The sequence below is a fragment of the Oncorhynchus masou genome, chromosome 2 (assembly GCF_036934945.1).
Source record: "Oncorhynchus masou masou isolate Uvic2021 chromosome 2, UVic_Omas_1.1, whole genome shotgun sequence".
In the NCBI taxonomy this organism is placed as follows: Eukaryota; Metazoa; Chordata; class Actinopteri; order Salmoniformes; family Salmonidae; genus Oncorhynchus; species Oncorhynchus masou.
Window position 1 is genome coordinate 14,554,471 of NC_088213.1, and position 27,931 is coordinate 14,582,401.

At 47.1% G+C, this 27,931-nt stretch overlaps 2 protein-coding genes across 2 annotated transcripts in view; both read right to left on the reverse strand.

The window, feature by feature from the left end:
- LOC135552600 (mucin-5AC-like) overlaps positions 1-10,428 on the reverse strand; it is an 81,570-nt gene extending 71,142 nt beyond the window's left edge. Inside the window, exon 1 of the mRNA XM_064984318.1 lies at positions 9,861-10,428. Coding sequence (XP_064840390.1) covers positions 9,861-10,101 — 241 coding nt within the window. The 5' untranslated portion in view covers positions 10,102-10,428. The remainder of the gene's footprint in view (positions 1-9,860) is intronic.
- Positions 10,429-16,245: 5,817 nt separating this feature from the next.
- The window catches only part of hipk3b (homeodomain interacting protein kinase 3b), a 72,693-nt gene continuing 61,007 nt past the window's right edge, over positions 16,246-27,931 (reverse strand). The window contains exons 5-16 of the mRNA XM_064988267.1: positions 27,821-27,907; positions 25,682-25,866; positions 25,363-25,525; positions 22,687-22,810; positions 21,519-21,640; positions 20,930-21,057; positions 20,434-20,604; positions 20,021-20,344; positions 19,646-19,792; positions 19,074-19,333; positions 16,928-17,055; positions 16,246-16,803 (exon numbers count right to left, since the gene is read on the reverse strand). Coding sequence (XP_064844339.1) covers positions 16,339-16,803; positions 16,928-17,055; positions 19,074-19,333; positions 19,646-19,792; positions 20,021-20,344; positions 20,434-20,604; positions 20,930-21,057; positions 21,519-21,640; positions 22,687-22,810; positions 25,363-25,525; positions 25,682-25,866; positions 27,821-27,907 — 2,304 coding nt within the window. The 3' untranslated portion in view covers positions 16,246-16,338. The remainder of the gene's footprint in view (positions 16,804-16,927; positions 17,056-19,073; positions 19,334-19,645; positions 19,793-20,020; positions 20,345-20,433; positions 20,605-20,929; positions 21,058-21,518; positions 21,641-22,686; positions 22,811-25,362; positions 25,526-25,681; positions 25,867-27,820; positions 27,908-27,931) is intronic.

The window sequence follows — 27,931 nt, forward strand, 5'->3', positions numbered from 1 at the left end:
CCTAAGAGCCCTCACTGCTGCTACACCAAACTGGAAGTCTTCCGACTAGCTTGGAAAGACAGTACCGTGCAGTACCGAAGAGCCCTCACTGCTGCTACACCAAACTGGAAGTCTTCCGACTAGCTTGGAAAGACAGTACCGTGCAGTACCGAAGAGCCCTCACTGCTGCTACACCAAACTGGAAGTCTTCCGACTAGCTTGGAAAGACAGTACCGTGCAGTATCGAAGAGCCCTCACTGCTGCTACACCAAACTGGAAGTCTTCCGACTAGCTTGGAAAGACAGTACCGTGCAGTATCGAAGAGCCCTCACTGCTGCTACACCAAACTGGAAGTCTTCCGACTAGCTTGGAAAGACAGTACCGTGCAGTATCGAAGAGCCCTCACTGCTGCTACACCAAACTGGAAGTCTTCCGACTAGCTTGGAAAGACAGTACCGTGCAGTACCTAAGAGCCCTCACTGCTGCTACACCAAACTGGAAGTCTTCCGACTAGCTTGGAAAGACAGTACTGTGCAGTACCGAAGAGCCCTCACTGCTGCTACACCAAACTGGAAGTCTTCCGACTAGCTTGGAAAGACAGTACCGTGCAGTATCGAAGAGCCCTCACTGCTGCTCGATCAACCTATTTTTCCAACTTAATTGAGGAAAATAAGAATAATCCTACATTTATTTTTGATACTGTTGCAAAGCTAACTAAAAAGCAGCATTCCCCAAGAGAGGATGGCATTCACTTCAGCAGTAATAAATTCATGAACTTATTTGAGGAAAAGATCATGATCATTAGAAAGCAAATTAAGGACTCCTCTTTAAATCTGCGTATTCCTCCAAAGCTCAGTTGTCCTGAGTCTGCACAACTCTGCCAGGACCTAGGATCAAGGGAGACACACAAGTGTTTTAGTAATATATCTCTTGACACAATGATGAAAATAATCATGGCCTCTAAACCTTCAAGCTGCATACTGGACCCTATTCCAACTAAACTACTGAAAGAGCTGCTTCCAGTGCTTGGCCCTCTATCCACTAGATGTGTACCAAACTCACTAAAAGTGGCAGTAATAAAGCCTCTCTTGAAAAAGCCAAACCTTGACCCAGAAATTATTTTAAAAACTATTGGCCAATATCGAATCTCCCATTCCTCTCAAAAAAAATGTGAAAGCAACTCACTGTCTTCCTGTAGACAAACAATGTATACGAAATGCTTCAGTATGGTTTTAGACCCCATCATAGCACTGAGACTACACTTGTGAAGGTGGTAAATTACCTTTTAATGGTGCGAGACCGAGACCTTAGTGCTGCTTTTGATACCATCGATCACCACATTCTTTTGGAGGGATTGGAAACCCAAATTGGTCTACACGGACAGTTCTGGCCTGGTTTAGATCTTATCTGTCGGAAAGATATTAGTTTGTCTCTGTGAATGGTTTGTCCTCTGACTAATCAACTGTAAATTTCGGTGGTCCTCAAGGTTCCGTTTTAGGACCACTATTGTTTTCACTATATATTTTACCTCTTGGGGATGTCAATAGAAAACATAATGTTATATTTCACTGCTATGCGGATGACACACAGCTGTCCATTTCAATGAAACATGGTGAAGCCCCAAAATTGCCCTCGCTGGAAGCCTGTGTTTCAGACATAAGGAAGTGGATGGCTGCAATCTTTCTACTTTTAAACTCGAACAAAACAGAGATGCTAGTTCTAGGTCCCAAGAAACAAAGAGATCTTCTGTTGAATCTGACAATTAATCTTGATGGTTGTACAGTCATCTCAAATAAAACTGTGAAGGACCTCGGCGTTACACTGGACCCTGATCTCTCTTTTGACGAACATATCAAGACTGTTTCAAGGACAGCTTTTTTCCATTTACGTAACATTGCATAAATCAGAAATGTTCTGTCCAAACATGATGCAGAAAAATTAATCCATGCTTTTGTTACTTCTAGGTTAGACTACTGCAATGTTCTACTTTCCTGTTACCCAGATAAAGCACTAAATAAACTTCAGTTAGTGCTAAATATGGCTGCTAGAATCCTGACTAGAACCAAAAAAAGTATCATATTACTCCAGTGCTAGCCTCCCTACACTGGCTTCCTGATAAGGCAAGGGCTGATTTCAAGGTTTTACTGCTAACCTACAAAGCATTACATGGGCTTGCTTCTACCTATCTTCCAGATTTGGTCGTGCCATACATACCTACACGTACGCTACGGTCACAAGACGCAGTCCTCCTAATTGTCCCTGGAATTTCTAAGCAAACAGCTGGAGGCAGGGCTTTCTCCTATAGAGCTCAATTTTATGGAATGGTCTGCCTATACATGTGAGAGACGCAGACTCAGTCTCAACCTTTAAGTCTTTATTGAAGGCTCATCTCTTCAGTAGGTCCTATGATTGAGTGTAGTCTGGCCCAGGAGTGTGAAGGTGAACGGAAAGGCACTGGAGCAACGAACCGCCCCTGCTGTCTCTGCCTGGCCGGTTCCTCTCTCTCCACTGGGATTCTCTGCCTCTAACCCTATTACAGGGGCTGAGTCCCTGGCTTACTGGTGCTCTTCCATGCCATCCCTAGGAGGGGTGCGTCACTTGAGTGGGTTGAGTCACTGACATGGTCTTCCTGTCTGGGTTGGCTCCCCCACCTTTGATTGTGGCGTGGTAGAGATCTTTGTGGGCTTGGCCTTGTCTCAGGATGGTAAGTTGGTGGTTGAAGATATCCTTCTGGTGGTGTGGGGGCTGTGCTTTGGCAAAGTTGGTGGGGTTATATCCTGCCTGTTTGGCCCTGTCCGGGGGTTTCATCGGATAGGGCCACAGTGTCTCCCGACCCCTCCTGTCTCAGCCTCCAGTATTTATGCTGCAGTAGTTTGTGTGTCGGGGGGCTAGGGTCAGTCTGTTATATCTGGAGTATTTATCCTGTCTTATCCGGTGTCCTGTGTGAATTTAAGTATGCTCTCTCTAATTCCCTAGGACCATGCCTCATGACTACCCGGCATGATGACTTCTTGCTGTCCCCAGTCCACCTGGCCGTGCTGCTGCTCCAGTTTCAACTGTTCTGCCTGCGGCTATGGAACCCTGACCTGTTCACTGTCATTACTATTATTTGACCATGCTGGTCATTTATGAACTTTTGAACATCTTGGCCATGTTCTGTTATAATCTCCACCCGGCACAGCCAGAAGAGGACTGACCACCCCTCATAGCCTGGTTCCTCTCTAAGTTTCTTCCTATGTTTTGGCCTTTCTAGGGAGTTTTTCCTAGCCACTGTGCTTCTACACCTGCATTGCTTGCTGTTTGGGGTTTTAGGCTGGGTTTCTGTACAGCAATTTGATATATCAGCTGATGTAAGAAGGGCTATATAAATACATTTGATTTGATACTGAGTTGGTTCGTTCCCCATCCTACTGAGATAGTTAGTTCCCCATCCCACTGAGATAGTTAGTTCACCATTTAATGAGTGTTATTTTCTCATCTCCCACGCCTGCCAGACTGCCAGGGACTCTTCTCATGTTTATACAATCTCTGAATAGTAACTGGTAGGATACTGTAGAGGACAATGGCTTGCTGAAAATGAAAAGCCTGTGCACGTCGTGATTGCATTCGATTTACTCCATGTGTAACTCTGTGTTGTTTGTGTCACACTGCTTTGCTTTATCTTGGCCAGGTCGCAGTTGTAAATGAGAACTTGTTCTCAACTGGCCACCTGGTTAAAAAAGGTGGGAAAAATGAAAAGTTAAAAATCCTTTAAAGATGGAATCCTTAATGGTGTAACTGACACGTTTGTTTGCGATATTACAACAACAAAGAAGTGACTGCAAACAATGAACACTGCTACACCAGAGAGGAGAGGAGAGGAGAGGAGAGGAGAGGGGAGGGGAGGGGAGAGGAGAGGAGAGGAGAGGAGAGGAGAGGAGAGGAGAGGAGAGGAGAGGAGAGGGAGAGAGGAGAGGGAGAGGAGAGGAGAGGAGAGGAGAGGAGAGGAGAGGAGAGGAGAGGAGAGGAGAGGAGAGGAGAGGGATCTGGACCAGACAAGAACATTACAGGATAAAATGTCTCTGAAGCCCGACAATGATATACATTTACTTTAATTAACTGACAGAATCCATTGATTAGGAGAACCAGGACCAGGAACTCGTGTCTTGTCACATTGTCATGATCTGCTTGGTAGACATTACTTCACACGATATCACTCCACACACACACATTACATTCCCCAGGTGCAGGGTGCAGTGTGATGGATAATAGTGGGGAGATGGCACATGGTGCTAATTAGCAGCACTAGCAGCACTGTTAACCATGCCAATCTATCTATCAGTGTTACCACCTGATACAGACATGGCATAGAGGGGAGGAGACTAGAAACCGCACTAGTGACCATCACTTACCATTCAGTGACCATTACAACAGGCCAGCATGTGACCGACCGGCTACCGAACCAGGGTTGTCTGTGTGCCTCAAGACCATGTTTAGCCCACTGTGCTAAAGCCTAGGCATTACAGGTGGTAGATGAGGAAGAATGACCCCCATGCCAATACAAACACTACTCTCTCTCTCTCAAAACACAATCAGCAGGTTAATAGATACCTTGTGTAGTAATCACCTTTCCTCAATTCAATGCAGCTCTGAATAGAAATCACACTGATTACAACAAGCAGTCTGCACAGTCATGATAAGACAGAGACTGGAAGGGTTGTTCTTCACCACTGGCTTGAAGAATTGACAGAAGTTCACATTTTCATATTCCACAGAGACAAACACTCCTATCGATACACACATTCACAACACAGACAAATCAGATGGTTGAATACCCGTACAAATACAGTCAAGTGGCATGTAATTGCCTAAAGGGCCTACAGACGCAGCGTCGATTTCACACGTAGTTCTACGTACTTTTGTGTGGCTCAAATGTTGGTACGGACCGTATACGAGGCTCGGTCGGTCTGTTTGGTTGAAGTGTATAGCTGCCTTTAAGCCCTAGAACTGGGATAACAAGAGATGGAGACTTCAGCACTCAAACATTAAGAGCAGCAGGGAAGTTGAGACTGAGACACAAACACACGCAAACACATACAGGCACTCAAACACACACTCAAACACACACATACACAGTCCTCCGTTTCCCTGACATCTCTGTCCACACCGTAATTAATTTTGACACCCGAAATCAGTGCAATAAGGTGAAGCGGGACCCCAGCCACCCGAGCCATGGCCTGTTCTCCCCACTTCCATCACTAAGCCGCGGGCAGCACAGGAGCATCATGGCAACAACTGGAAGACTGGCCAAGAGCTTCTACCCCCAGACCATCAGGCTGCTGAATAGACACCACTAGTCAGCTGTTTCTACCCCCAGACCATCAGGCTGCTGAATAGACACCACTAGTCAGCTGTTTCTACCCCCAGACCATCAGGCTGCTGAATAGACACCACTAGTCAGCTGTTTCTACCCCCAGACCATCAGGCTGCTGAATAGACACCACTAGTCAGCTGTTTCTACCCCCAGACCATCAGGCTGCTGAATAGACACCACTAGTCAGCTGTTTCTACCCCCAGACCATCAGGCTGCTGAATAGACACCACTAGTCAGCTGTTTTTCTACCCCCAGACCATCAGACTGCTGAATAGACACCACTAGTCAGCTGTTTCTACCCCCAGACCATCAGGCTGCTGAATAGACACCACTAGTCAGCTGTTTCTACCCCCAGACCATCAGGCTGCTGAATAGACACCACTAGTCAGCTGTTTCTACCCCCAGACCATCAGGCTGCTGAATAGACACCACTAGTCAGATACCTACTCACCCTGTCCCCCTCAGCATTGGACACAAGAGTTAAAGTAAGTAGCCCACTGCCCCAGGCGTAAGACTGAAGGTCAGTAGCCTGGTGAGCTGCACCACAATCTATCATTGGAGAATTGTAACAGTCATTTTATTGATAGAGAGAGGACACAGATTGGGATGTCAATAAGCAATGACACAGCCAGTCTTTGTCCTTGCTCAGCACCATCGATTCTTCTAACCAATGAAAATGTGATGTAAAAGCAATTACATGACACAGTGTGAGGAGAGCCTCTCATAGAGTGGAGGTCTGTGAGGTTAACTTCAGTCAAAGCCATGTTGTCAGCACTTGTGGGCAAAGGGCAGGTCTGCAGTATAAGGACCTCATAGTGCTGACGTTGGGAGAAAGTGACTATGCTCTGGAGGGAACACAGGTGGTGTAGGAATATACTGTTTATTTAGCTCTGCATAGGCTAGGGTATCACTTATCCACTGTGTGTTGGGTGGGGGAGGCTGTGTGTGTGTGTGTGTGTGTGTGTGTGTGTGTCAGCCTCCAGTATCTATGCTGCAATAGTCTATGTGCTGGGGGTCTATGGTCAGTCTGTCCTATCTGATGTAATTCTCCTGTCTTGTACTGTGTGATCTTAGCTATGCTCCCATCTCTCTTCTCCTCGAGGACCTGGCCTGATGACTCCTGGCTGTCCCTGTCCCTAGTCCTGCTGCAGACACAGTTTTGGCTGTTCTACCTGCGACCACAGAACCCTGACCTGTTCACCGGACCATCTCCCCCTGCACACACTGCTCCAGTTTACTCAAGGCCCTCATACAACACTACACTACTTCATTGACTGTTTTCAGAGGGTGGGGGAGAGAGTTGGTTACTGTAAGCTGAAGATGTGGTTCCCATAGCGACACCATGCACTGTAGTGGTTCTTTGGATTAAAGAGAGGCGAGTCACAACAAGTAAGCGCTGGCCTAGATCTGTCTAAACTAGCCAACACTTCCCCTTTAACTAACAGCCATAGTATCAACTTTAGCCTGCCATACACAGTCTTGCGTGCCAGACATGGCTCCGTGAGATGAGCCGTGCGCATGCCGACATGACATACAGTACAAGCTGAATCCTGGTTCAGAGAGATAAACCTAAGCAATAAAACATGAGATGATGTGTGATACGGGGATTTAACACAGGCACTCTCACCAACAAACAACACAGTCATGCTTAAGTCCCCATAACACACACCCTCTTTTGATGAAAAAAGTTTACCCTGAAAGCAAGAATTCTGACCCTAAATGAATGTGGGTCTATATCACTGAGGGTTCTAGTGAAGAGGTACATCTTCTTCATCTGTATCCATTCATGCTCATTCTAACAGCCCATTCATGCCTAGAGGTGTTTTATGAATGGCAAAGCAGAGCAAACAGAGAGGGGGAGGAAATAGGGTTCTGACTAGATGGGATACAGCTTTTGTCAGATTTGACTTTTCGTAGCAAGTTAAAATAACTTACGCAGCAGGTTAGGATAATTAATGTAGCAGGTTATGAGAATTGGGATAAGTTTAGGAAAAGGGTTAGGGTTAGCTAAAATGCAAAAAAACAAACAAATGTTTTTTGACGTTAATTTGACAAAAGCTGTATCCCTTCTAGCCTTGATCAGGAAGTGGGAAAGAGATGGAATGGAACAGCAGATAATGGAAGGAGGGCCACTAGACTAGAACACTACACCACATAACAATGGATTCTACAAAGTACAATGCAATTTCCCCCAGAGACTGATCTATGGTCAGCGTTATGTATTTCCCCCAGAGACTGATCTATGGTCAGCGTTATGTATTTCCCCCAGAGACTGATCTATGGTCAGCGTTATGTATTTCCCCCAGAGACTGATCTATGGTCAGCGTTATGTATTTCCCCCAGAGACTGATCTATGGTCAGAATTATGTATTTCCCCCAGTGGTTATAAAGAGGATTTGATAAGTATAAATCTGAACCTAGGTCAAATCTGGGGTAACTGCTATGCAGAGAGGTAGAGTAAAGTGGTGGGCTGTGTGTTGAGTCTACTACACGCAAGCTTCCTTATGTATGAGAAGTGCAGTCATGAGAAATACATTGACTACGCATCGGAGAGTGTGGCGATGCTTCTTCTAACAAGGCTGCTTCTTTACCAGATTGATGAGCAATAATCCCAACAAACTTTCCCCAATTCTCCTGGTCGCTGGAGACAAGGATTTATGTGTGCCACTACTGAAAGCTGACCCAGATGCACTGTAGGCTTGTACAAGCCCACAGCCCAGGCACATTACACACATGTCCACGGAGTGCACAAAACATCAGGAACACGATTCTAATATTAAGTTGCACCTCCCCTTTTTTTCTCAGAACAGTCTCAGTTAGTCACGGCATGGACTCTACAAGGTGTTGAAAGGGTTCCACAGGGAAGCTGGTCCATGTTGACTCCAATGCTTTCCACAGTTGTGTCAAGTTGGCTGGATGTCCTTTGGGTGGTGGACCATTCTTGATACACACGGGAAACTTTTGAGTGTGAAAAACCTTGCAGAATTGCAGTTCTTGACACAAACCAGTGTGCCTTGCACCTACTACCATACCCTGTTCAAATGCACTTAAATCTTTTGTTTTGCCCAGTCACCCTCTGAATGGCAAACATACACAATCCATGTCTCAAGGCTTAACAATCCTTCTTTAACCTGTCTCCTCCCCTTCATCTACACTGATTGAAGTGGATTTAACAGGGGACATCAATAAGGAATCATAGACTGACCAGGTGAAAGCTATGTCATGGAAAGAGCAGTTGTTCCTGATGTCTGTACACTCCGTGTATATTATACATGAGAAGAGATGTACAGAGGAGATATGGTAACCTAACTTCTACACTCAATGTGGACACCATCCACGAACAACAACCTGTAATCTCAGCATTACTCAAGGCACTGCAATGAGACACTGCAGAGGAACAAAAGAAATGTGCGACCATAGAGTCTATCTACAGGACCCCAGGGTAACAGTATAGATATCCATCATAGGAATGTGCAGGGGCAGCAGCTGAGTGAGATAGCACACTGGGCACAGACCTCAATTCAACGTCTTTCCATGTTGGTTCAATGGAAATTAAATGGAAGCAACCTTGATTCAACCAGTGTGTAACCAGTGGGAGGTCAGCTAATGTATGGACAAATATCCTAAAAACACAACAGGTACAGTCTATATCGTATTAACTAGAGACCTATAGGCTATTAACCACAATAGCCTACATGCACTGAGAGAGAGAGAGAGAGAAGTCCTTATCAGATCAAATCGGTGCATAATCATGATGAACAATAGATGAAGGTCCTCAGTATACAGAGGAAATACCACAAACACCTCAGAGACAGTCTTCAGATTGAGAGGAAGAAGCAGTTGGTGAGTTACATCATAAACAAGCAGGAAACAAAGAAGCCAGCTGCATTCTCGCGCAGTGTTGCAGCCTGCCGCGAGCTCAGCACAAAGCACATTCCCTATAGGCTCTGTCCATTCTCTCTCTTCCTCTCGCCCTCAGCTTTAGTAATGATGCATGCAAGTACTTAATGATACCGAAACGTGGTGCAATAGAAAATGATGAGCATTGGGACATCTCTTTCAGAGGTATTGAACAGTATGTGGTCGGTACAGCGCACGTCACGTTTTCAAAGGGCATGGTGGAGCTTTGATGGTTAACTTTTTCTGGGGATGAAAGAGTGTATTCATGATCTTGTCTCATGCATGTGTAGATATGGCAATGTTATTAGAACCCATATGCTCTTCCAGCACGTTATCCTGAATTTTGTAGCCTACACTTTTCATAACATGTATCGAATATTGCGTCCATCCATAACAATAGCGGTCCAATCCACAACAGTGGAATATGCAATGAATCAATTACTGTGCGCTGCCTGAAATATGAATGAATAATATTGAATATTTATCGGAACAGGAGAGGGGTAAGGTTGGGGTGCCAACAGGCCTATTGCAGCATTTAGCAGGAATGCTATGCATGATACATCCTCTGTTATAGCCTACAATAGCCTGCGATGGACAAAACAATGGTCAGATTCCTGTGCATCCTTACCCTCTGTGGCCTGCGCACACTGCAGCAGAAGTAAGACCATTCCTATATATAACAGACCGTTTGCAGACATCCCTTCTGCTCCATCTCTTCTCCTGGTTCTCCGAAACCACCCTGCTTCTCGCACTCTTATCCATCCCGGTGAGAGCCCGTCTCCAGCCGCCGCGCCGCAGGCATGCAGTTTGGTGAAATCTCTCCGCGCACTCCTCAAACTGGGAGCCATTTGCGTTTCCACTGAATGCATAGTTGAAGTTTCGGTCGTGAACAAGACATTTGATCAATCAATCCGTGTCTGGACAGTTAACGAAGCGGTCCACGGGTCTCGCCTGCTGTCCGCGGCTCAGAGGAAGAGGCATTGAGCTTTTTTTAGGGATGAGTCTCGGGGAGCGCTGCCTTCGGTCCACCCATCACTATGCGACGCAGCGCGGCACAATGAGATGCGCGGTAGAGTACAAACGTCTAACATTTAGCTCAGAGCAAAACAAAATGTTCTTAAACCGATAAGGTCAGGCCAGATTCTAGGGCCAGTTGTGACAATGTATTGTTGGGGTGTGAAATCATTTTCTGCACGGTTTTAGTGACTCCTCCAAGTCAAGCGTGTGAGAGAAAGCGTGTGCATCAGTAATGAGGGAGTTACGACCTCTGGTGGTTGTGGCAGCAGGTTGCTGTTGTCAGATTGGAGGTGATGATGGGCACGCTGGAGGCAGAGTTCAGTTGCCTTCTCTCAGCGGTCAGATTGAGAGTGCTGATGTATAGATGCGGTTTGATGGTCCAAGGATAATGCACCATGCCCGCTTCTGTGTTCTCTCCAGATTCTGAGTAGGAAACACAGACACCTGTCAGAGTTTAGAGAGATGGTATGGACTCACATGAGGAGAGGGGATAAGAGATCCAGTACAAGTCCTGGGTCATGATGTGCTGAAATTGGCATTTCAAAATGTGGGTTGTTACTGGGAATATTCAAGTGTGAAGCTGAGAATTCCCATTCTGATTTTAAACTGAACATAGCGATAGCATTTACCTTTACTATCTTAATCCACAAGGTGGCATTCAAGGATAACGGCAATTTAAATGAAAAAAAAACAACTTAAAAAAGGTGACCTCTTTATAATATAAGCCATTTAGCAGGCCGCTTTTATCCAAAGCAACTTAGTCATGCGTGCATACATTTGACGTATGGGTGGCCCAGAGTAATCGAACCCACTACCCTGGCAGTGCCAGCACCATGCTCTACCAACGGAGCCATACAGGGAAGACCTGGACGAATGAGGTGAAAAGAGAAGAACCACTGGGAATGAAGAAAACCGTCCAGAACAGAGTCCGCTGGAGATGCACTGCTAAGGCCGTTGGTTCCACGAGGAGCTGAAAGGAGTCGAGGAAGTCAGAGGACACCTTTCACCAACCCCATTAAAGACGAGTGAGACGAGAGAGAAAGAAATCACACCAAGACAAAGTGGATTTGCAGCAATAGATGATTTTTTTAATTCAAAGTGAATCTTGACAATAATACACCATAGAGTCTTATTTTGACACTCACCAAAAGAGTCACCTGGAAACCCGCTTAACGTGACTAAGTAGCAAAGGCTTGGTCACACCTAAATCACTGAGAACTAGAGGAAACACTATCAAACTGTTAAGAGACATCACATCCACATCATTTCTTTCCCCAGTCCTCGTACTGGAAATATTGCACAGTGCAAACTGCTACATGGCAAACTAGTGTGGCATAAAACCAACAAAAGCTAAACTAAAATAAAAACAAAGCCACAAAAAAATCTACAATTATTAAAAACAGTAACAGTTCAGATTATAACAAGTCTATTATTTAGATGAGTGATCTAAACAGATGATTCGATAAGTTGCAGCATGAATTTAACTTTGAACGGACACAGTCGACCAGAACGCCCAAAAAGGAGAATACAAGTTGAGAACTGATCAAAACCAAATAGTAAGTATTGAAGTGTAACACAGTAACACATTGAACGAACACATAGACCCTGAATCAACATCTTCACACCAGATTAGAGGATTCTTCAAAATCATAAATTAATCATACGGATCATTTGACAAACTGCTATGTCTTCTGTTGTAACGTTTCATCTCAAAAACGTTGTAGGAGTTCTCTGAAAACGGTTCGTTCATGTGTCCAGTAGTTGTCATATGGAGTTCTAACCGGAGAAATTAAACAGGATCATACTCTGTATCCATCTGTGTTTTTAAGTGTGGGAGAGTTTGTGCAGGCGCATTGCTGGTGAATACCATTACACAGGAACAAAGTTACAGTTAACATGCTTATATCACTGGAGAACACATACCAAGCACTCCAGGGCTGCCAAGTTCATGCCTTGTCGTAATTTCAGCTTTTTTTACCTAAATTAAAGATGTCATAACAAAAGCATGAAACTGAAAACATGGTTGATAAAACACCTGTCCGGCAATATTTTGGTGTTGAAATGTGTAATACCTTACGCTCCTCAAGAGTAATGCATTTCAAGTGGTGCCACAATAAATCTCCAGAGAGCTCCTTAACACACCGCAAACTAAATATCTATTCCAGAGCAATTCTCTATATTAACAATTCTCTTATATTAACAGACTCTGTTTGGTCAATCAGCCCTTTGCGAACAGCAACAGTTTGTGGTTAAAGTCTAGAAGTCCTCTAGACTCAGTTCAGAGTTCTCCTTAACTACTCAGTCCTACAATGAGTCCACCATGTGTTATCTACTGGTTCTGACAGTCATGGTTGCAAGGTGTTTAGTCTATTGACAATGAGTCCACCATGTGTTATCCACTGGTTCTGACAGTCAGGTGTTTAGTCTATTGACAATGAGTCCACCATGTGTTATCCACTGGTTCTGACAGTCATGGTTGCAAGGTGTTTAGTCTATTGACAATGAGTCCACCATGTGTTATCCACTGGTTCTGACAGTCAGGTGTTTAGTCTATTGACAACGGGGAAAATGACAGACTTGGAGCCAGTATTTCCCCACAGATTAGTGCAGCTGACTCGGTGGTGTAGATGCACAGTATCGGAGCTGGCAGGAGGAGATGTAAGAACACTTGGTGGTACAAAGACCATAACGTTAAAGTATTGCATTTGCTGTTCAACAAGAGTGACTATCGAGAGGACTGTTAAATCAGCACGTCACTGAAAGAGCCTCTCGGTGTGTGTGTGTGTGTGTATCTATTAAACACATATGCCCTCTACACTACTGTCATGACAACGCTCATCAAACAAGTCTTTTTCTAATCCCTGTTATGAGGTTGAATGACAGTCCGGTTGTGAAACGTTCCATTTTCTGGAGGTGCTTTTTGGTCAAGTGGCCATTACTAACTCATTACTAACCCATTACTAACTCATTACTAACTCATTACTAACTCATTACTAACTCATTACTAACTTAATTCTGCAAGATAGATCCTCAACCCCTCCTCCCCCTACAACACAGAGCAGGTAGAGGAGAGGGGTACTGTTACCGTATAAGGGACTAACATCGTCCCTGTCCCTATTTCGCTGACCCTCTGATTCTCAAGGCACAATTACAGTGCTGCTCACACTGTCTGAACATCAGTACAGAACATATATGCCCAGAGACCTCCATTGATAAACACCACTCTGTTATGAGACACTTCTAAAGGGGAGAGCGATACAATGGAGAAACCTCCTAAACAAACAGAAGGCAGATTATTCCAATATGGAACCAAAGTAGAAGGGGAACCACTCATGTCACGGACAGTGACAATACTGAACAGATATCAATGTTTGAGTAAAATCCATATTTTAAAAGGAAATAATCATTTAAAGTTATAAAATATTGAATGGGAACAAACACCTTGGGCTAAATTCATGTCAGACATATTTTGTGTTTAATTCCCCGCGGGACCATGAGGAGTCAATACCACAACCCTTACGAGCAGACTACTGACAGGTTGTTAGTGGTGTGACTTGGGGATAACATGTTACATACTGTAAGCCTTCCATTGAGTGTCCTGCTACCTCACAGTGCTCCTGCCATACATAACATACGCTATTATAACTGTATACTCAAATTACTACCATAATGAAGAAAGTTAAATCAATCTTGCAAGCTATAGCTTTACATGTTTACAAAACGGCAATATGAAAACATACAAAAAATGAAATGACATTGATACATCCATTTATATGCAGTGACGAGCCCAAAACGGTTAATAAGGATGAAATACTGCAAAAACACACAGACCCCCAAAACCAGAACGAATGCAACTAACGTCCATCAGCAATACAGTAGTTACAATGACGCTTCAAACATGTACGCAGAAAACCCCACAAAAATCAAAACCACTTCTATTTCAGATAATTAGGGACCTATACAAAAATAGGAACGCTAGTTTAGAACGAAGAGAAATCACCTAATTTCACAGCTGTGGATCATATAGCAGCTTATCTATGATACATTCAAGAAAAATGATACGGCTTATTCAAATGGCCGGAAAAAGCTAAACATAACCTCAGCCATGTATATACATGTTTGAGCTGTAACCCCAGCTCTACGACTATAGTATACTAGATAGAGGTCTATTGTGGAGAAACAGAATATATCTAGCTACCTTGCTCAGGAAATTAATTACAGTCTTTGGTGCTGCACAAGCAACTTCATTTGAAAAGACGAAAAAACTTAACGCACATAACTAGCAAAAACAAATGGAAAAATGCACACAGCATATATATATATATATTCTCCCTGACGGAATGTATAAAATAAGCAGTCAACACCAATAAACCTTAAACAAATGGTATAATGTAAAGGGGAAAAAGTTAACTTTGTCACATGCATAAATGAGAGAATTGCACGCGACAAACTCACACCTTATTAAGCCTCTGCACTAAGTAGACTAGCTCATGTAAATGTAAATATATGTGTGTGTGTAATACTGCATGGTCTGCTCAGGCTTAGAAGAACCCATACCGTTAATGAATTAGCATTGTTGTCCTCAGCTAGTCAAAGCCCACCACACTGGTAACACAGATAGAAAAAATAAAAACACACTCAAACACTTCTTTTTTTAAATACAAAGACAAAAAAATAAAAATCAACATCTATTTAGAGATTGTATTGCAGTTTCATCGAACAGTACAAATACCGTTAGTAGTAAGAGTTTCACTAAATAGAAATTGATTATGAAATATTAAGCAAATATTCAATGCTTGCTCTTTGTACACTAGTTCATTCAGGGGGGAGGACGATGACAGTAAAGGAACATTTAATAACGGACCAGCGAGCATCTGCTACAGCAAAGCACGTCGCTCTTCTTTAAGGAACAAAAGAGTAACTCTACACACTGAAATATACACCGAATCCAAACCATAAGCACCGCTATCCGCGATACCTCACGTCCATGCAGGCTGTGGAGGGATATACATCCACACACAGGATGCATGGACTGGTAGGACCTTCAAGTGCTGCAGTCCAGTACATGAATATATTCATGGATATACATCCACACACAGGATGCATGGACTGGTAGGACCTTCAAGTGCTGCAGTCCAGTACATGAATATATTCATGGATATACATCCACACACACAGGATGCATGGACTGGTAGGACCTTCAAGTGCTGCAGTCCAGTACATGAATATATTCATGGATATACATCCACACACAGGATGCATGGACTGGTAGGACCTTCAAGTGCTGCAGTCCAGTACATTAATATATAAGTAGTAACATCAACCACCTCAAATATATAAGGCACTATGGCTGGGGACAAGTATACGATGCAGCGAGTCTCGTGACGCCAACAAGAGCGACGTCTAACGCATCAACTTCCTGTTTACATTTTGATCTGCTCATGCAAGATCACATGCAGCTTGAGGAGCAACAACCCCACTTTAAATCGGTTAAGTGACTCCACATTTTTAAAACACCAAAGACACTGAGGAAAGGTACAAATACTTCAAACGCGGTACGACACACAACCGTGGACAACATGTGCACCTGTCGGCCTATCGAGCTAGAGACTGGGATGGCTTTACAAATGTGGATGTGTCTTGCACACGTTCAGAAGGCAATATAGAAAAATAGCTGGGATAAGGTCTGACCGAGCAATGCCACCCGATTAGTCACCTGTTTGTTGAGGAGTATTGGTAGAAGAGCTAATGTGAAGGTATATTAAATGTGCAAAACACAGAGAGTGAGTTACTTATCTACATTCAATCATTCCATCCATCCTTCCTTCCTTGCCCCCCTCCTCATCCTCCATTTCACCATCCTCCACCCAAACTTTGTGATTTTATTTTTTATAGCTCATATTTCAATTGCACCCAAGTCTACATGATTGATAAAAATAGCTTGTTTCTCTGTGGTTGTGCCATGGCTCTGGACATGAAAACCATGTTGTGGTTGTTTGTTGTGTATTCTGAGAAGAAGGCCCCTCCTGCTCGCTTGGCCCCCGGGGGGCGCGAGGTGCATCTGGAGGGTGGGCTGCTCCGGGACCCTGTCAGATGTAGGGGTACTGGTTGAGTTTGGTGGGGCTGAGGGGGAAGGTGGCGTAGGCAGGCGAGGCCATGTAGGGGTGTGGGGGGAAGAGGGCCTTGAACTGGCCCTGGGGGTGGATAGTGGGCGAGGGCAGCAGCCGGGGGTTGATGCCCACAGTGACCTGGTGGACGATACCGCCCGGGTGAGAGATGCTGTAGGCGGGCTGCAGGACGGGCCGTGAAGCCCCAGGGGAGGCCAGGATGTGGGCCACAGGGGCTGCTGTGACCAGGGGCCCAGGGGGGGGGTAGGACAGAAGAGTATGCTGGCCGTGCGGGTGGGGGTGATGGCGGGGGCCTGAAGTGTGGTTGGGGCTGCCGTGGGGTAGGGTAAAGGAGTGCCCATGCATAGTGGGGGGGATGTAAGCCTGCGGGCGCCGGTGGGCATAGTTTCCATTCCATTCCTGGTGGCAGGAGCCGTAATGCTGGAGCTGGAAATGGAGAGAAAGAGGGATGGTTAGATATCATACACATATTACGTGTGTGTGTGTGTGTGTGTGTGTGTGTGTGTGTGTGTGTGTGTGTGTGTGCGCGTGTGTGTGTGTGCGTGCTGACCTGTCCAAAGCCCATGGGCTGCTGTTGCTGGTGCTGGAATGCAGTGATCTTCTGTGGCCGGTTGAGGAGGGGGATGGAGTGGTGCGGTTGACGGCCCGGAATACCTCGCCCTTTGAACTGGAAAGACTCTAAAAGAGTGAGACAACGAGAGAGATGGGGGGGGGGTGAAAGAGAGGGATGAGTTTAAACACAGACATCATGACAGGGCAGCAGCATCAACCCACAGAGACAGACAGTAGAGTTAAACTCTGACTGTAGTATCCATCAGCCATTGTGACAGTAGAGATTTTGCATGCTCATCACTGACTTCCACTGGGTTTGACCAAACACAGCTCTTTAACAAGTGCCATCTGTTCCCCAAGCATCATGTGGGTGTTTATAAATAGACTAGAACTGATCTGGGATCTTGTGAAGGGATGGAAGCCAAATGGGTAAGTAAGCTGGTTCGTATTCATAGTGGGGGTCATACCATTGGCTATTAATTCCCCCCTAGTAGCACTAGAATAGCAAGTTGTGGCCTTTTCTGTGGGCTTTAGCTGGGGAGTGTTTCTGAATGTCAGCTATGGGAGGGGCCTGGCTGGGACATGAGGCCATAGGAGACAGTGTGATTTTCACTGAGGATTTAGAAATGACCTATAAACAGGGACCTTAAAAAAGCCCAGCCCCAGGAACAGAGGGAGAAGACCACAGCTGTTATGAAGCCTACATATGACATGCATAACCCCTCGGTAACACCCCACAAACGCATTCATAAACATCTAGGTGTTCATGACAGCCAGCGAACACAATGTGTCGCGTGTGTGCGTGTCTGGTTGTCATCCATGTCTATGAAGGCCTAAGTCAGGCTGTAAAGCGTTCCAGGGGATGTTAAGCCTGTCATACGTAGCTTCATAAGCTCCAGATCCACACAGGTAGAATAAAGGATAGATTCAAAGAAAGGGCTGTCGACAAGAAGCCAGCTGCAACCAGATTAGACAGTGTACAGGAAACACAAGCCCCTCCAGAGGGCGAAGCCAAGAGGTCTGAGGTGAGAGGTCAACCAGGTTAGACAGTGTACAGGAAACACAAGTCCACTCCAGAGGGCGAAGCCAAGAGGTCTGAGGTGAGAGGTCAACCAGATTAGACAGTGTACAGGAAACACAAGTCCCTCCAGAGGGCGAAGCCAAGAGGTCTGAGGTGAGAGGTCAACCAGATTAGACAGTGTACAGGAAACACAAGTCCACTCCAGAGGGCGAAGCCAAGAGGTCTGAGGTGAGAGGTCAACCAGATTAGACAGTGTACAGGAAACACAAGTCCCCTCCAGAGGGCGAAGCCAAGAGGTCTGAGGTGAGAGGTCAACCAGATTAGACAGTGTACAGGAAACACAAGTCCCCTCCAGAGGGCGAAGCCAAGAGGTCTGAGGTGAGAGGTCAACCAGATTAGACAGTGTACAGGAAACACAAGTCCCCTCCAGAGGGCGAAGCCAAGAGGTCTGAGGTGAGAGGTCAACCAGATTAGACAGTGTACAGGAAACACAAGCCCCTCCAGAGGGCGAAGCCAAGAGGTCTGAGGTGAGAGGTCAACCAGATTAGACAGTGTACAGGAAACACAAGTCCCCTCCAGAGGGCGAAGCCAAGAGGTCTGAGGTGAGAGGTCAACCAGATTAGACAGTGTACAGGAAACACAAGTCCCCTCCAGAGGGCGAAGCCAAGAGGTCTGAGGTGAGAGGTCAGGGCTGCAGCCATAATCACCTGCGAGTACCTCTGTGCCCTATAAACGAGGAGTAATCCCACACCATGTGACCTGTGGAGCAGACATCATCAGCAGTGACGAGGTATCTGACCCGCTGTGACCCCGTTAGCCCTGTGTCCGTGTGTGTCTGATCACTGACTATCCTGACAGATGAAGGTTACTACTGGGTTCCAGGTTCCAGTGTGTACTGTACATGTGACCTGCTGTGTTTTCTGTTGCCCTGTCTGCCCTGGGCAAGGTGTGTCTGTTGTGGTTACCTATGATGAGAGAACTGTGGCCACCTGTTCATGACTACTGAACCTGTTTGTTCAACCATAGGGCTGTGTGAACCAGGTGTGTCAAGTGTTCGTCTAGGGTGAATCAGCCGGTTGTCTGTTTCCTGTGGGTGAATCAGCTGTGTGTGTTAGATGCTTACTGGTGTTGCCTAGCGTCTCGTTGATGTGTGGGTGGGGGTTGTTATTCTGCACCCTCATGGGCGGCACCACCATGGTGCGCACCGCTGGCTTTCTGGGCTCCGTTACCGGGGCGACGCACGCTACACGGGGCTCGCGGTTCTGGTTGCCATCGGCGATGTAGCGTTGTTCGGTGAAGGGGCTGTTGCTAGGGCCAGAGGAGTCGGAGGAAGGCGAGCCATCCACAATGTCACAACCGCTCTCCTGCTCGTCATCTGACATACTGTAACAGACAAGAGCAATCATCCACAATGTCACAAGAGCCGAGAGTATACTCTCCTGCTCGTCATCTGACATACTGTAACAGACAAGAGCAATCACACTCAGAGAGTATACATTCTATACTGTAACAGACAAGAGCAATCACACTCAGAGATTATACATTCTATGCTGTAACAGACAAGAGCAATCACACTCAGAGATTATACATTCTATACTGTAACAGACCGGAGCAATCACACTATGACAGGTGTAGGTGCAACATTTAGGTTAGGGCCCAACATGTATGTGTGCGGCTGTTGTCATTGGGTCATACCTGTTGGGGCGTTTGCAGGGTGAGGTGCTGGACTGGGCTGAGGCAGAGGAGCTGGTGCTGAGGGTGCTGTCTGGACTACTGAGGGAACATACTCTCTCCATACTCACTGTGCTCTGACACGCCTCACACTCAGCACTGCCCTTACACCTGGGGGGAGGGGGAGAGAAAGACAAACAGAAAGGGGGGGAGGGTTTAGTTACAACTTACATACAGAGTTTGAGACAATAATGACTTCGATATTTGAAGAGACTGATTGTGGACTGTAGTGGATATTTGAAGAGACTGATTGTGGACTGTAGTGGATATTTGAAGAGACTGATTGTGGACTGTAGTGGATATTTGAAGAGACTGATTGTGGAGGAGTTTGAGAGTTACTTACTCCCCAGTGAGTGTCTCCGTGTTCTCTCTTCCTCCTCCTCTTCCTCATCACTGCTGATACTAATGACAGTAACAGTGGGGCTGGCCACATCAGACATCACCATGGCCTGCCGCTGCTTATAAGAGACAGACTGCTCTTCAGAGTCTGAACCTGCCTTACAGCAGCTGGGCTCCTCCTCCTGCTCCGGTTCAGGTTCCAGCTGTGCAGCTCGCCCCGCCTCTGGGAATCTACCCTCTGGGACATTCCTCATGGTGTCGGCCATCTTTGGGGACTGGCATGCTGAGTTTTGGGTGTTGGTGTTGTAGGTGAAATTGTTGCCTCTAGGGAATAAATGACAGGAAGGGGATTTTATGATCAGATTGTGTGTGTGTGTGTGTGTGTGTGTGTGTCCGTACGTGCGTGTGTTTACCTGTTAAAGCAGGGCTTGTTTCTCTTGTTTGCAGAGGGCTGTGGCCACACCACGTGTGCGATGCCTATGCTGATTGGCTGGTGGGCAGACATGGTCATCTGGTTGGTTAAGAACGGCTGATGGTGGTGGGGCATCATAGAGCTGTATTGGTTGCCATGGGGACGCACCTTCCTGCAAATGACAATACGGGGTAACGAGCCAAAGGTTATTATCTATATTAGAGACTTAACTGACTGATCTCACTTGCCTGCTTCAAAGGAGAGGCATGTGACTCATTCTCCATCAGTTTGCCAGACAGCCATCACACTGTGTCCTATTTCTCAAAGAAGTCCTTGTCAAGGGTAGAGCACAGCAACAAAACAGACTGACAGACAATGCAGTTTCAAAAAATTCATTTGGAGCTTCCCTATTGGCTCCCTACGGAGAAACAAAATGAATGAGTCACTGACGGTCGCTAAAGAGCACAGACAGTCAACAGCTGACAGACAGCACTCACCCCCATTCTCCCAGTCTCTGTGGGCCTGCCACAGTGTCAGACGCCATGGTGGCTGGTGGGGGCGCCATTGGAGTCACCTGCTGCCAGGCGGGCACCAGGATCTGCTGGGGGCGGTTAGACCAGGTCTGCTGCAAGGGAGAGGAACACCGTTTCCATGGTTTCTATAGCTATCTAAACGTATTCATTCAGTGGTATAGAGCGGCAGGTAGCCTAGCGGTTTGAGCGTTGGGACAGTAACTGAAAGATTGCTGGATCGAATCCCCGAGGTGACAAGGTAAAAATCTGTAGTTCTGCCCCTGAGCAAGGCAGTTAACCCACTGTTCCCCGGGCGCCGGAGACATGGATGACGATTAAGGCAGCCTCCCGGCACCTCTCTGATTCAGAGGGGTTGGGTTAAGTTGAATGTATTCAATTGAAATTCAACATTTCAGTTGAATACATTCAAAACATCCCCAGCACAAATGCATCCAGGCTGTGTCTTGCTGATTCTCCATCACTGTCAGTTTCTCTGTTGGTCTGAATCACTCAATCACAGCTAGCCCGAATACTAGGGACTCTCTCTCTCCCGCTCCCCCTCTCTTCTCGTTACCTGTGTGATGAGCCCAGGTCTGATCTGTAGGGGCTGGATGGAGGGAGCTTGGGTGACCAGAGGCACAGCAGTCTCCATGCGTACGGAGAAGCCCTGAGGCTTGGCTGCGTTAGTGGGGATTCCTGGAGGACCGGAAAGGGAAACATGTGTTCCACAGTAAGTCCAAGTCAGTAGATTTGGCTATAGAGGTGGATGGAAAGGAGGGAGAAAGAGGGGGAGGAGAAAGAGAGAAGAGAGGAGGGGGAGGAGAAAGAGAGAAGAGAGGAGGGGGAGGAGAAAGAGGAGGGGGAGGGAGAAAGAGAGAGAGAGGGGGGAGGAGAAAGAGAGAAGAGAGGGAGGGGGGGAGAAGAGAGAGAGAGGAGGGGGAGAAAGAGAGAAGAGAGGAGGGGGAGAGAAGAGAGGAGAGAAGGAGGGGGGGAGGAAGAGAGAGGGGGAGAAGAGAGGAGGGGGGGGAGAGGAGGGGGAGAAGAGAGGAGGGGGGAAGAGGGAGGGGGAAAGAGGAGGGAGGAAGAGAGGAGGGGGAGGGGAAGAGAAGAGGGGGGGAGGACAAGAGAGAAGAGAGGGGGGAGAAGAGAGGAGGGGGGGAGGACAAGAGGAGGGGGGGAGAAGAGAGGAGGGGGAGGACAAGAGAGAGAGAGAGAGGAGGGGGGAGAAGAGAGAGGGGGAGAGAGGAGGGGGAGAAGAGGGAGGGGGAGAAGAGAGGAGGGGGAGAAGAGAGGAGGGGGAGAGAAGAGAGGGGGGGGGAGAAGAGAGGAGGGGGAGAAGAGGGGGGGGGGAGAAGAGAGGGGGGGGAGAAGAGAGGAGGGGGAGAAGAGAGGAGGGGGAGAAGAGAGGAGGGGGAGAAGAGAGGAGGGGGAGAAGAGAGGAGGGGGGAGAAGAGAGGAGGGGGGAGAAGAGAGGAGGGGGAGAAGAGAGGGAGGGGGAGAAGAGAGGAGGGGGAGAAGAGAGGAGGGGGAGAAGAGAGGAGGGGGGAGAAGAGAGGAGGGGGGAGAAGAGAGGAGGGGGGAGAAGAGAGGAGGGGGGAGAAGAGAGGAGGGGGGAGAAGAGAGGAGGGGGGGAGAAGAGAGGAGGGGGGAGGAGAAAGAGAGAAGAGAGGGAGGAGAAAGAGAGGAGGAGAAAGAGAGAAGAGAGGAGGGGGGAGAAAGAGGAGAAGATTAAGAAGTCATACCCTGCATCGTTGGGGGGCACAGGATGAGTGCCTGTTGAAATGAGTCGCTGCAGCCAAACTGGCCATCTCCTGTTTGGAGCGGTATCCCAGGGTGCATCACTGAGGGGGCCGAGGGGGCTAAAGCCTGAAGACAAGACAGAGACATGAGCCCCCTGACATCTACTACAGAAAATAATGGGTTAGAACAACAGAGACATGAGCCCCCTGACATCTACTACAGAAACTAATGGGTTAGATCAACACAGAGACATGAGCCCCCTGACATCTACTACAGAAACCCCCTACATCTACTACAGAAACTAATGGGTTAGATCAACACAGAGACATGAGCCCCCTGACATCTACTACAGAAACTAATGGGTTAGATCAACACAGAGACATGAGCCCCCTGACATCTACTACAGAAACTAATGGGTTAGATCAACCCAGAGACATGAGCCCCCTGACATCTACTACAGAAACTAATGGGTTAGATCAACCCAGAGACATGAGCCCCCTGACATCTACTACAGAAACTAATGGGTTAGATCAACCCAGAGACATGAGCCCCCTGACATCTACTACAGAAACTAATGGGTTAGATCAACCCAGAGACATGAGCCCCCTGACATCTACTACAGAAACTAATGGGTTAGATCAACCCAGAGACATGACCCCCTACATCTACTACAGAAACTAATGGGTTAGATCAACACAGAGACATGAGCCCCCTGACATCTACTACAGAAACTAATGGGTTAGATCAACCCAGAGACATGAGCCCCCTGACATCTACTACAGAAACTAATGGGTTAGATCAACCCAGAGACATGAGCCCCCTGACATCTACTACAGAAACTAATGGGTTAGATCAACACAGAGACATGAGCCCCCTGACATCTACTACAGAAACTAATGGGTTAGATCAACACAGAGACATGAGCCCCCTGACATCTACTACAGAAACTAATGGGTTAGATCAACACAGAGACATGAGCCCCCTGACATCTACTACAGAGACTAATGGGTAAGAACAACACAGAGACATGAGCCCCCTGACATCTACTACAGAAACTAATGGGTTAGATCAACACAGACTGTCTATCAACAGGGATTTCATCAGCACAACATAAGGGGAATTGTGGCCTCAATAACTATTTTCATAAAGAAAGTGTTTCTGAGAAGAAAATAAGGAAAACAATACCAAAACTTTGACTCTCCATAATTAAAAACCTCCTCGTTTTAGATTCCAACATATAATCCGCATTAGCCTCACATCCCCAGTAGATGGCGACCTGCTTGTCTGGAGTCTGAGCCAAACAGCAGTGCCATATGCACCAAGCATAGAGTAAGAGTACAGATCTAGGATCTGTCCATATAATCTTATTATTAAATCATTTACAAGGACAAAACTGATCCTAGATCAGCAGTCCTACTCCGACACTATGAATAAACAAAGAACAGAGCAGGAGCCTGTGCCTGTGGTTCAGAGGTCACTGCTCTGACCTCTTGTGGCCGGCCTATAATATTCAATCCAGGGAATTAGACCAGGGCTGAATCCAACATGATCAAAGGTCTGGAAAGGCCAATAAAAAGTCCACCCAGAACAGGGACCGTCCCCCCCATACACATGAGTCAACACAAAGCATTCTGAGAGGTGAATACTGGGAGATCTGGTGCATTTTCCCACCAAATACTTCCTGTAACTGGAACCAATCAAAGTTCACCTACATCAAGGCTTTCCTAGAGACCACCCATTCTGTTTCCCCCCCAGGGGTAAATACTGAACACAAATGCACTAGAATTAAGGATGTGTCGATATATCAACTTGATTCAATTGGGCTTTTGGTATATGAGGTTCAGACGCCATCACCTTCACATTGTACCAACAGTTGATATGAGAACGGACTTCTAATGCGCTGGACTTCTAATGCGCTGGACTTCTAATGCGCTGGACTTCTAATGCGCTGGACTTCTAATGCGCTGGACTTCTAATGCGCTGGACTTCTAATGCGCTGGACTTCTAATGCGCTGGACTTCTAATGCGCTGGACTTCTAATGCGCTGGACTTCTAATGCGCTGGACTTCTAATGCGCTGGACTTCTAATGCGCTGGACTTCTAATGCGCTGGACTTCTAATGCGCTGGACTTCTAATGCGCTGGACTTCTAATGCGCTGGACTTCTAATGCGCTGGACTTCTAATGCGCTGGACTTCTAATGTATTGACCAAGGTGGACTTGTATTTCCAGAAAAGGCTGGTTGGTATTTAGAATAACAAAGTGAAAACATGACAGTATGAGGTCAGTTGAACCCATCTGTCTAATAGGATCAGATGGCTCCAAACTTCAACCATCTCTCTCCTCAGCAACACAACGCACCCGCGCTGTTGCCATGACATAGCCTACGTAACGTCCTGGCATCGCCATGACAGCGAAGGTGAATGTCTACAGTTCCACGTGTTGACGAGGGGGGCGATAAAGCCCCATGTCATCCACTCCGACCATCTGGAGGTCTGGGTCAGGGGAAAACACGCCTTGGTCTAGCTGTTTCTCAAATGTAGACTTGTCTGATAAAACCATAATATACAGTCTAACAGCTCTAGCAGTGGTGCATTGTCATATAGCCGTCTATTCATATAAACGGAAATCTTTCCCTCCATGTGACGGCTACTGTATTGATGTGGTGAAGCTACTTACTTGGTTGTGGATGGCGGCCATCTTGCTGAAGGGCCCGGTCAGGTTAACTGTGGTGGTGGTGGTGGTCACCGGTCTGATGAAGGGGGCTTTGTTCCGGTTGAGCGTGTCGTAAGGACCGGGACGAGAGCGGGTAACGTCCATGATGTGGAAACATGATTTGACACTGATGGAGAGAGGAAAGGAGGGGTTGGAGTTATGTTCATCACAGTACAGCAGCCCCAGCTATTCTTTATGCTTGTCCTCCTTTTACAAATAGTTTCATCATGTCTCTTCTCTACGAAAAGGTCAACCCGCCTGAAGGACAGTGGGGGAAACTCACTGGTTGCTATGGGGGAAGTGGAGCAGGTGTTGCATGGACATAAAGGAGTGGCTGAGCGCCTCAGCGGGGGCGATCCTCTTCTCCGCATCGATCCACAACATCCTCTTCAGCAGGCCGACAAACTCTCTTCGGTCCACCTTCTCTGCCAACAGGTCACTACCTTCCAGATTCATCACCAAGTTGACCTGGGAGAGAGAGGCAGGTCAGGGCTCAGGAGAACTGGTCATCTGTCATCTTTCCCAGTGTTTGTGTCCAGTTCATCTGGAGCCTCAGGAAGTTTTAAACCAGCTTTAAGTCAAGGGAGACTTGGTTAAGGGACAAACAGTATAAACAGTCACAATGCTGGAATAATCCTTTCCTAAGTTAAAAATACCAGACATTTTGCAGAAGTTTATCAAATGTGAAAACATCAAACCAACCATTGTGATAAGTGGAACGTGAGAACGATGAGTTATTTTTCATATCTACAGCATTCTACATCCCCCCGTCTCTACACATCTACATCCCCCCGTCTCTACACATCTACATCCCCCCCAGTCTCTACACATCTACATCCCCCCCCAGTCTCTACACATATACGCCCCCCCCCAGTCTCTACACATCTACGCCCCCCTCCACACACTCATCCCCCCAGTCTCTACACATATACACCCCCCCAGTCTCTACACATCTACGCCCCCCCCCGCCCTCAGTCTCTACACATCTACATCCCCCCAGTCTCTACACATATACGCCCCCCTCCCCCCCCAGTCTCTACACATCTACCCCCCCCCCCAGTCTCTACACATCTACGCCCCGTCCCCCAGTCTCTACACATCTACGCCCCGTCCCTCCAGTCTCTACACATCTACGTCGTTGTCCCCAGTCTCTACACATCTACGTCCCCCCCGCCTCTACGTCCCCCCGCCTGTCGACCTACGTCCCGTCTCTCGTCCCCCCAGTCTCTACGTCGCCCCCCAGTCTCTACGTCGCCCCCCAGTCTCTACGTCGCCCCCCAGTCTCTACGTCGCCCCCCAGTCTCTCGTCGCCCCCAGTCTCTACGTCGCCCCCAGTCTCTACGTCGCCCCCAGTCTCTCATAGTCTCTACGTCGCCCCCAGTCTCTACGTCGCCCCCAGTCTCTACGTCGCCCCCAGTCTCTACGTCGCCCCCAGTCTCTACGCATCTGCCCCCCAGTCTCTCGCCCCCGTCTCTAACCAGTCGACTCCCCCCCGTCTCTGAAGCGTCACCCCCGTCTCTCGTCACCCCCCATCTCTACGTCACCCCCATCTCTACGTCACCCCCCATCTACATAATCGCTCCCCAACTCAAAAAAACATCAGCAGGGAAATGTTCAACCCATGATCTCATTGTCAGGGAATTTCCAGCTGTGGTTTCACCCGAGGCTTGACTTTCAAACTAAGTGTTGGGTGCTGAACTTTAGCATGTCACTTAGCATATGACTAGAGATGTGAGAATGGGGGTTTTCCAGCAATGAGATGTACGTACATGTTCTAGCTTTTTTAGTCAAACAGCTGAAGGTGAACTTCCTCTCTCTCAGACCTACGGCCCCATGTCATCTAACCATCTGACCATGGGCTTCCTGAGTAGAGACTCATCAACACGGTCTAGTTAGATCAGCTGAAGGTGAACTTCCTCTCTCTCAGACCTACGGCCCCATGTCATCTAACCATCTGACCATGGGCTTCCTGAGTAGAGACTCATCAACACGGTCTAGTTAGACCAGCTGAAGGTGAACTTCCTCTCAGCTCTTCAGACCTACGGCCCCATGTCATCTAACCATCTGACCATGGGCTTCCTGAGTAGAGACTCATCAACACGGTCTAGTTAGACCAGCTGAAGGTGAACTTCCTCTCTCTCAGACCTACATCATCTAACCATGAGCTTCCTGAGTCGAGACTCATCAACACGGTCTAGTTAGAACAGCTGAAGGTGAACTTCCTCTCTCTCAGACCTACATCATCTAACCATGAGCTTCCTGAGTCGAGACTCATCAACACGGTCTAGTTAGACCAGCTGAAGGTGAACTTCCTCTCTCTCAGACCTACATCATCTAACCATGAGCTTCCTGAGTAGAGACTCATCAACACGGTCTAGTTAGACCAGCTGAAGGTGTCCACATCCTGTGGAACAAGACTTACGTGCGCCATGTCATCCAAACAGTTGAAGATGTACTTCCTTGCTTCCTTCGATTTCATCCCCGTCTCGGTCTCATGCTCATCAGTCGACTGGAGAGAGAAAGAGAGAGAGAG